The sequence below is a fragment of the Arctopsyche grandis genome, chromosome 3, assembly GCF_051622035.1.
Source record: "Arctopsyche grandis isolate Sample6627 chromosome 3, ASM5162203v2, whole genome shotgun sequence".
NCBI lineage: Eukaryota > Metazoa > Arthropoda > Insecta > Trichoptera > Hydropsychidae > Arctopsyche > Arctopsyche grandis.
The window spans coordinates 20,904,320-20,915,105 of NC_135357.1; the positions used below are offsets into that span (position 1 = coordinate 20,904,320).

A 10,786-nucleotide genomic window follows, 5' to 3' on the forward strand; every position below is an offset into this window, starting at 1 on the left:
CATCAACAGAGGCATCCTAGCTAATTGGTCAATGTTGTCAATGACTGAGTAGTAATATTGTATTGTATATGCTTTGAATAAACTTCTGATTTTTAAGCAACCAAATTTCTCCAATTTTATGTGGTGAGACGAGTTTTACCTTTAATTTGCTACATTCAAAAATTTTATAGACAACTCACCTTTCTTAAAAGCTGTACAGAGCAAAATTATCGTTTCAAACAATTTATATAATTTACAAAAGAATATTGGAATACACATTGATGGATAGAATATGAAATATGACAAACTCCATTATTCGAATTGTAATTCCATCTCTATTTTAGCAAATATAAATTTGCATCGATCGTTTATAGTTCAATATATTTGTAGCACAAAAGAAAATAACGAAGAAAGAAATAGTATAAATAATAAAGTTGAGAAAAATCACAATATTGAGTTTACCATTTTAGGACTATATTTCTCATATTACATTGCATAACAGTTGTGCTTTTGTTCAATTGTTCACTTCTTATCACAAAGAATAAAAACAGGATATCGAATACATTTGAAATACTCTTATGACTTGTGTATTTAAAAAATCATTTAAATCCTTATGTATCACAAATAATAAATCTCAAAAAAAATGTATTACATTTTAATACAAAATCATCTATCTCAAGAAAAAGTTACATTTAATAAATAATAAAAGTACAGCAAAAACAATAATTCAATCAATTTCGCATTAAGGGTAAGTAATACATACATACACAATTGTTTCCAAATGAGGGGACATTGTTGAGGAATCTCAACATAATTTTATCATATTAAAATAATATATGTATGTACATACATACATATACAAATGTAGTATATTTTTATTAAAAAATACAAAACATACAAATGTTAATTATAACAGTTAGACTTAATGGGTTAACAGTTAAACTAATATGAAAAATAATCTGTGAAAGGAAACTTGGCCAGAATATGAATGTTTTAAATTCTCTTGAAAGTAATTTAAAAGAGGTTCACCTGTAATTTGTATTAGTCACTACACACATGAAAAATATAAATAATTTTTACTATTAAAAAAATAAATCAATTCACAACAGCTACACTAAAATTGTTCTCCACAATTGGCGTTGAGCTGGTAAGGAATGATTTTAAAATTTAAATGTTCAGCAATCAAATATAAAATACATAATGATGTATAGTTTTTTTTTTTTAATAAAAGGCATCACATTATATTGACCACTATAGAGAGATCACAGCTAACTAAAATTGTTAATCAGCAATCCACACGTGATCTATAAATAAAAATAGAAAATATATAAATATTACATGTGCATTAATAAATGACGATAAATAAAATAATACGTACGCTGCTTGGTTAGGTGTATCTATTCTATTTTCTGTGTCGATCAACCATGTCACATGTCGACGCCCTAATATAATTAAAATAATCGACAACACGAAAACAGTACAACCGATTCCTATAGTTAAACTTTCCCTCCACGGTGCAGGTTTTACTAAAATTCTTAGAGACATAGAGCGCCACACTGACTCAGTCCATGTAGAAAATTTACCGGATGTAAAATCATAGTCTGAATTAAAAGAATCATAATAAGTTTTAATTTATTTAAATTTTTGAGAAATTTTAATAGAAAAACAAATAAACCTGTTTCGGTAAATGCTGGGCTTCCTGCTTGGGTGAAATTTATAATGGATCGAATACACATCCCATCACCAAACCATCCTGCTACCCATTCATAATACACCTTACAAAAACAAAAATAGATTTGTTATTTTTCAATCAATTATTTTTTTTCATTTATGATTGTATACATACAGATTCGTTTTCTAGGCTTTTGCAATCGTCCTTACTCCTTGATATATTTGCTCCCGAGAGAAAAGCTGCAAATTGAGCTGTAGCGTGGGCGATAGGTGAGTACCACACAGACACTCCGACGTAAAGTGAAGCTGGTGGTATGTTTCCAACAGGCACTGATGGTGGTAAAGCAGAAGGAGACTGTGCTACTGAGAGTAAATGACACGCAATTGTATCCAAATAACAGTGAAGAAGTTCATCTACCTGAAAAAGATAAATATCGAATATAATACTAAGAACAAACTTCTCAATCGTATATCTATGTACATATACATATGTAGGTAAGCATATTTTAACAAATAGGAAATTAATTTAACCTACAATGAATGGACTAGCTCTAATTTTTCCATCATAAGGCTTATCGGTGACATGTTCATAAAGAGCATAAGCTATTGCAGTTGATATGTCAGCTAGTCGTACTTGAACACTTCCCGCTGGATATTTTGAATCTGGGAATTCTACACCATCAGATCCTGTATATAAATTAAAATATTACTTAATGTATACATTAAAGTGTAAAGACTTTATATTTTTCTCTTATTTATAAACTTTTAAAATGCTTTAGATTTTTATAACAGCATAAGTAATGTCAAACAACACCTAAATTGCAGCTTTTAGCTTATCTATATAATAAAATTTTTAAATTGCCTCTCAGAAGGCAGAAAAAAAAATTGTTTTCGTTCCATCTTAATTTAATATACTAATATCAAAAGGTTAATCAATTAAAAGAAAAATTTATTTTAGTTGAAATCAAATGAAATACCTCGCTTTACATCTGTTGATAAATTTGAATATAAATAATTCAAATTTAACTTGTTATCCAGAACCGATTGGTAGTATTTGTTTTTAAAATTAGGACCATGATCTGCAAGAACAACGGATGCCATTTGTGTCACTGAAGAATTCAAAAATCGAAGAAAGGAATGTACAGATGATGGTGGAATATTGTCTCCTACTTCTAATATTGGATTTGAAACATTTCCATTACTACCCATCAATTTAATTGATTCTATAAAAGATTTTACCTGTAAAAATATTAAAATTACACAAAAGTAAATTTGAAATATAACGTTTATTAAATTACTATAAATACATATACTACTCACTGCGTTGCGTCTTTCAGAATCGTTGTAATTGGGACTAAATGCATGAATATCTTGTCCATTTTGCAGTTGGCCTATGTGTAAATGGGGTCCAATAGACATTGGTAATAAAGGAGGTGCAGGATCAGGACCCGTGTACGGGAAAGAGTCTGTAGAAAGATCCCAAGCCATTCTCTGAGACCCAATATAATCGTAAGTTTCACCATTAAGCGCCATAAACATTACATTTTTATCTAAAAATTAAATGTTATTTATCATTTACATGTACATGTATAATTTCTATACGATTTCGCGTAGCAAAATTGACTTACTATAATTTTTATACTGATCAGCCGGAATCATCAATCCCAGCACATGGGCAGTTGATAAAAGTGTGACTAAGCCTGATACTGTTGTTACACTACCACCACCAAATCCTATACATACATAAATATTAAAAAAAAAAAAATATATATATATATATATATATATATATATATATATATATATATATATATATATATGTATATACCATAGATACATACAATTTGATACTAAATTCAAAATTTTACACAAAAGACTGAAATGGCAATATGTTACCTTCTAGCATAGTAGTAGCATCCATCCCTGCTGTTACAAGAGCGACAGTTCCCTTTGTTTCTGTTATATTTGGTTTGAATAGTATGAATTTATCTTCAAAAACAGAAGAATTGTGCTAAAAATTATATTTAATCTCAATTATAGCACAAAACAATATTTCATCTATAGATACATACTTTAAATACAGATAGATTAAAATTATTTCACTGAAACGGAAATAACAGATTACCAAATAAATTACCTGTGAATTATCTTTCTCAGAATATGATCCTCTAGGAAATAATGTAGTGAATATTGAACGGTCTGATAAAGGATCACAATAACGGATTGGACTTAAATTTCTCACAATATTTGATCTAAAATAGTGAATTAGGATTAATCACATTTACCTAATCAATTTATTATTTTTGTATTTTGTGATACTAATATCAGATACAATACGAGTAAACCCATACCAAGTCACTCCGACGAAGAATTCGGATGTCCGAGTGACTTGTAAACGTGGTTGGCACGTAATGGCCACTCAGAAAATTTTAAAATGTCGGATCTGGTACTACAAGGTTTAGGAGCTGTCGCAGATATGATGATAAAGAGCTATAAATTCATAAAACTCTCTCCTTTTTAGCGAACAGATGAATCTGGACCCGCAAATGGATTTAAAAGCTCGGTAAATTGGGTGATTACACGACAAGTCGTTCACAGAAATTCCGTTCATCGACAACTCACTCACAGCCATTGATTTACCGACAGTACGTTCACAGATACTTCGTTCACCGATAATTCGCTCACTGACGCTTCATTCACGACTAATTGCTCGCGGCTTTTTGTTCACGACCGTTTGGTACAGACGGGTCTGAGTCGCTGCATCGAAAATGACTTGAACAAAAGTCGAAAGATCGAAAAGATGGTGGAGTCAACGAATCCCCCCCCCATACCCCTCCCCCTGGCGAGCGACATACGAGTGTGAAGAGTATATCCGAATATGTGTGCGTTAGAAGGAGACTCTTCACACTCGTAAGTCGCTCGCCTGGGGGGTATGAGGGGGGATTCGTTGATTCCGCCCATCTTTTCGATCTTTCGACTTTCGTTCAAGTCACTTTCGATGCAGTGATGGCCACCGTTCACAGACATGTCGTCTACAGATAATTTTCTAACCGACAATTCCTTCACAGATGTTTCGTTTTTAAAAAGAAACGTCCGAGCTATTTGGTCTGAGTATACTCGTATCGTGTCAACCTGATTTAAAAAGTAAATATAAAATATACTATACCTTCGGATACACACTTCACTATTTACGGCAGCAAACATGAATGCATCCATTTCAACAGCGCACAATGATCTTGAAGATTGCGTATTCAAATCAAAAGAATTAAATCTGCAGAAAAAAAATTGAGATTTAGCAATTGACAACAAAAATTTTACATAATTTTTATTTCTATTACCCACTTGATAAAACAATCATATATTTTATTAATATCATCTTTTTTATCCGGTGGCAAATAAAATATGGAAAATGGGATGTCCCTATACATTAATCCAGTACCATACGGATTCCACACATTTGAATCATTCGCAGAGTTGTGACAAACATTTTCTGACGATGTCCATTGTGAACGAATATTTGGACATCTTTGCTCATGGGAGAAAGATTCGATTCTGTAAAAAAATAAAGTATACATAAAAACTATAAACACAATAATAATGCGAAAATATATATTGCAAAGAAACACACGTATCAGATCCATTATTATAAACAACAATTCCTGCTATAATATCTGAGTGGCTTATGAGTAGATTAACAATTTCTTCATTAAAAAGTTTCATTGGAAGTAAAACAGCGTATGGAGCAGCTGTGCCATTCTTAATTATCCATTCAACATCTTCAATTCCAGATATAGCATGTACAACACCAACAGAACCACCACGTTTGGCTAAATTAAAATTAAAGAGAAATATGAAGTAAATAGTGTAAAAGTAAAATCATTTATGGTTTCACAACAAAACCTCCCCGGACAAAACGGCGAACTTATCTTTTTGTCCATAGACAATATGTCGCGTTATCATTTTGTCGGGGACGTTGTGGTGTTCGGCGTTTTGTCCAAGGATATTTGTCGTGACACCGTATTCACTTACAAGTACAACCAATTTGATGAGTTCCATTTAACCGTCTATAACAAGCTCCACCACTATATAAAGACTCATACATCATATCTCGAAGCCTTTGACCGTCAACTGTAAACATAAGTATAGATATACACATATGACTATATTTTTGTAAATCTGAAAAAATTATATAATGATATATCAATAATTCTACATTGACTTTTTTTTATTTTGGAATATTCAATCCCAAGCAGGGAAAAATCAAAACCAATAAATAATAATTTGTATTGCTTTATATCAAGCTTTAGATCCAAATCTTAAAGGAAATTTGGCGCAATGACTCGAGTATATAAGTTACAATCAGGGCTGCAGCGAACCTATGCGATAATTTATTCATGAAATATTAACCGGAATAGAGAAGGTTTAGATGCATTTCTTTTGGCAAAAACTTTTTTGTCCTTACAATTATTCTTTTTGCATTTTTAACCTCTTTCCTGTTTTTGACAGTCCCAGTGTCTCATTTGTGTCACGAAGAAAATGGTCAGCCTACACACGCTGCAACTCTCCGCAAATCAAACATGTAGTTTTAGTTAGACCAAAGATATAAAATATTACTGAATTACATACATGCGTTGAGTCATAAGCTATAGTGACGCCCACTTTAGGAATAAAATTTAAAAAGAGTGTGTGCAATACAATGCACGTTCGATTTAGAGAACCAAGAGGCGATGATTTGAAATGTCAACTGACCGGCAGGAGGATGAGTGACCAGCAAAAGGATCGCGACGGTTCCCAGAAGCCTCAGGAGTGCGACTCCATATCCACATCCACATCCATTTCCACCCCCACCCTCCTCACTCCCACCAAGCCGCATGGCGAGTCTCAACGATTCTACAAGTTAATGAGTTCAAATTCAGAGATCTTGAATGTCAACCAACAATACTGGTGTCAATCTCGAGAGACCGAGGAATCGAGGGTTGCCAGTCGCTACTGCCGACATCTGCAATGATGACAACCGCACGAGCAAACGTCACATTTGCACTACTAGCTGTCACTTTTTCATAATTTTTATCTAACCATTACATTGAGCGTGCTCATATAGTTTTCATCTTAAAAAAAATGTCCCTAAATCGTACTCAAGTAATCAGTTGATGTCAATTATATGTTTCGTTCTAATGACCTATATTGTGTATTTTTACATAATTATTGTTAGGGGAAATTTGATGCCTACTCTTCAAGTTGATTACATTATGTGCACAAAAAGGTGCGTGTGTGAGAGCATGATGCCATGTTTCGTCACGATAGTGCACGTCGCTACTCAGCCAACGTCAAAAACGGGCATAATACTACATTTACACGAGGCTAATTGTTGAGACATTCCACTAAGCCAAGCCAACGTTGATCTCGTGTATTGTCTCGGAATGCCTATTTACACGAGACCAATATTGGCTTGGCTTAGAGGAATGTCTTTTTCCTCGTGTAAATAGGCGATCCGAAAAAATACAGAAAACTGATAAAAAAAATGTTAGGTTTGTGCGATGATTCTCAACGAGAGAAAACCATGGATATGTAGGCGGGGTAGGTATGTGTTGACCGTATCCCGGCCTAACGAAACACTGTTGTGCTAGTTTTATAAAGTTTTATTGTTTGCCTATGGTTGTACAAAGGTATGGTATTTGTGGGCAAAAGTATGTCGTTCAGCGGTCTCTGGATATGGTAGAGTGTCGCTGGCTCGGCATTCAGCTATGTTCAGAAGGTCTCTGGATGCGGCAGTGTGTTGCTGGCTCGTTGTTCGGCTATGTTCGGAAGGTCTCTGGATACGGCAGTGTGTTGCTGGCTCGTCCGGCTGGTTGATCTTCCAAGTCCGCGTAGTGTAGTGGTGGCTGGTCAGGAGCTGTATGTCGACGCTTGCTGCTGTGGGTCGACTGGCGTTGTTTGGGTTGTACCTCCTTTTATAGTGTTTCTGGAATCACCTGATCGATGGTGGTGGTTTGTTGATGCGTAAGAGAGGAATGCACTTTTGCCGAGGCGTAGAATTTTCTGGAACGATTGGCGCCGTTCCGCTCGATGTATTTTAATGGTGGCGGCGTGTTTCGACCGTTTTGGTTCCACTCGACTGGTAGGGGCGTTCCGCTTGAGTTTAATATAATGACTGCAGTTGTGTGTCGTCTGGGTTTCGTTCCGCTCGAGTGTGAAGGGTGGATCATTCTCGAAGGATTTTGGCATCGTTCCGCTTGAGTTGGATTTGGCGCCGTTCCGCCTGAGTTTAATATAATGACTGCAGGTGTATGTCGTCTGGGTTTCGTTCCGCTCGATGTAGTTTGTTGTTGCGGAATATTCTCGAATGTTTCGATGACGATGACGATGACGAGATTCCTACAGATATCTTTCTAGCTTCTGATTTGCAATTTATTTTCGTGCAATGCTTCAATATTACAAAGTTTCGTAACGTGCACAGTCGAATAAATCTATTCCATTCGACTTTTAAAAATCGGGACTCTGGACATCAAATAAAAAAATGCGCTGCAGATTATTTTTACACGGTGTATAATATTAAATTCCCTAAAATATTGTTTGCCTTGCTTTTTGTTTAAAAAATGAACAATAACATTCTCCAAGTCCATTTCGTTTGTCAGCTGCTATTGGCGAGCATACCTATTTATTTATGTATGTAAGGAATCATATGTATATGGAGGGTTAAAATTTAAGCCTAGAGTCGACCTTGGAACAACCAGTTTACAGCTGAGCAGACACGGCTGACTTCTTGTAGAGAATGCTGGCTTCTGTCTAAACATTTAAATATTCAATAATTCTCCTTTGGGGTCCATAACCTTGTCATGGTTGAGGGGGGGGGGCTAGCCATTCTAACTGATAGCAAGAATGGACCAGGATTGAAAAAACAACTGTTAACAGTTTAGTAAACAAAAAGTATATATGTATGTATGTAGTGCGAAAGTGATTCCAAAAAATGTAGCGGAGCGGGCGGGGGGGGGGGGGAGAGTTATCGGTAAAAATCCGACACTTTCTTTCTGGAGGATTGTCTAATGGTCCGTACGCACCAAACCAACGACGATTTTGGGCCAACTTTTAAAACCAGTAGCGTACAAAATATCGAAATAAAAATTAAATTAAAAAATTGAAATTAAATATCAAAATTAAGCTAACGAGCGAGATTGAGCTAAAATTAGATCATCGTTGATGTTTTGAATTACAACAATGTTTTGAATTACGACGATACGCATTACAACCAGAGAAATATTATAATTACGAGCGAAAAAAACCTTGTTATTGTTTCTTATAAGTCGTCACGATATACTACTGTGTTTCGCCGTTGATGAAATATTTAACAAAAAAAATGTCGGTGATTTGTCAAAGGGTTTTTTTTCTTTCGTCGAAATAAAATTAATAATCACACATTATCCGATAAATTTTACCTCTGAGATGGATTTAATTATTTGATTTATTTCGACGAGAGAAACAATTGAAGACATTATCCGATAAAATTTACCTCTGAAATGATTTAATTAATTGATTTATTTCGACGAGAGAAACAATTGAAGACTAAAAAAATTTCGTTTGATAAACCGACAACGTTCCGGGTTGGGACCATCGCTCGGTCACCCATACTAACATATGATATATTCTCAGTAACTGCGCATTACGGGGAAGTAAAAATAATAATTCTTTGATTTTTTTTTCGATCTTAGTGCGTATCTTCGTAAGTCAAAACATCTTCGACAAACAAAAGTCGAAGATTACCTGTATGTGATTGTCGATGATCTAATTTTAGGTCAATCTCGAAAATTTATTTAAATTGGGCATGTTCTGTTTTAACTTTCAATATTTTATTTTAATTTTAATATATCGATTATAATTTTATTTTGATATTTGAATTTAATTTTAATATAATAATAATATTTTTAATTTTGATATTTAATTTCAATTTTTTAATTTAATTTTTATTTCGATATTTTGTACGCTACTGGTTTTATCCTGCTGGTTAAAACGTTGTACCAAAATCGTCGTTGGTTTGGTCCGTACGCAGCATAATGAAGGTTTCTCACCTTCACGAAAACAATTAGGTTAGAATACGATTGAAGTAAACAGCAGGTTAGGTTAAGCGTATTTCTTTGTGACAAATCCATGGTTCATCTATTAATAAAACTGTCAGTGCATACATATACACATGCATATGTTCCGTTACTATCGTTTGTTTATCTGAAATAACTTCGAGCTAATCTTTAGTGCAGTATGACGTTTTTACAAATGCTGACGTTTATTTTGTTTGCAATGCACATTTGATGACTCATGCAAACACCAACCACGCCCGGTTCCGATTACCTGAGCAAACATCGAGAAGTAGCGCATCAATAGGTACTTAAAGAATACAAATATAAATTTTCAGCTTGATACGTTAAGGGGTGTGGTAAAATTTTTTTTTGACTTCTTTAAGAGAAAAAAATCCCACTTCTGGTTAATTAAATTTAATGATTTTTTTATTATATTTTCATCACATTGATACAAGGAATTATACACAAAATCGTGAAGAGCAGACATATTTAAAGGGTCGATTAAAATAGTGGAAGAAAAATCCGGTAAACTGCCAACAGGAGTAAACTGTCACTTTCGGTTAACGGGTGTTCACGAAATTTTACACACACTCGAACACACAGAGCCACACACATTTTTCTATATTATGTAAACGTGATCAGTGATCGATTTTGAGTTCGAATTTTCACATGATCACAAAACTTTATCTATTGTTATTACGTACATATGTACATAGATAAAGTGAAAAGACAGTCGGTAGAAATTAAGTTAATTGATAATTTTTTAGTGACTCAGTTTGATGGTCGATTTTTGTTGACCATATGAAGATTTTTGGAAAAAATTTTCGCCTGCGGAGCTTTTTTCATTTTTTACATAATATTTTTTTATAATTATTTTTTCAAAAATAAGCTTATTTTTTTCATATTTTATTACTCAATAAGGTGTATGCAAAGAATATTTTCCATTTTTATTCCGATATAAAAAAGATTTTTTGAAAAAAAAAATTTTCCCTTGATTTTTAGCGTGATGGAAAGAAGAAAATTTTGTTATATAGGGGGGGGGGGACAAATTTTTTTAACCCTGGGTG

The 10,786-nt window shown here is 33.8% G+C and overlaps 1 protein-coding gene across 1 annotated transcript; it reads right to left on the reverse strand.

The window, feature by feature from the left end:
* Positions 1 to 6,704, reverse strand: Nct (Nicastrin). The gene is made up of 15 exons (XM_077428194.1): positions 6,400 to 6,704; positions 5,680 to 5,778; positions 5,279 to 5,477; positions 4,993 to 5,202; positions 4,817 to 4,921; positions 3,788 to 3,902; positions 3,547 to 3,661; positions 3,279 to 3,383; positions 2,971 to 3,200; positions 2,628 to 2,889; positions 2,186 to 2,337; positions 1,826 to 2,068; positions 1,655 to 1,754; positions 1,358 to 1,580; positions 1 to 1,283 (listed from the first exon to the last, which is right to left on the reverse strand). Exons 1-15 carry the CDS (start codon positions 6,521 to 6,523, stop codon positions 1,265 to 1,267), a joined length of 2,301 nt encoding a protein of 766 aa, XP_077284320.1. The 5' UTR covers positions 6,524 to 6,704; the 3' UTR covers positions 1 to 1,264.
* Between the last annotated feature and the right edge of the window lie 4,082 nt (positions 6,705 to 10,786).

Bases quoted from the DNA above. Each gene is read 5' to 3' on its own strand.
- Nct (XM_077428194.1), bottom strand. From the start codon at position 6,523: ATGCGGCTTGGTGGGAGTGAGGAGGGTGGGGGTGGAAATGGATGTGGA. The intron at 3,903-4,816 runs GTATAGTATATT...TCACTATTTTAG, and splicing joins AGTGAAGTGTGTATCCGAAG to ATCAAATATTGTGAGAAATT. The intron at 2,890-2,970 runs GTGAGTAGTATA...ATATTTTTACAG, and splicing joins ATTCTGAAAGACGCAACGCA to GTAAAATCTTTTATAGAATC.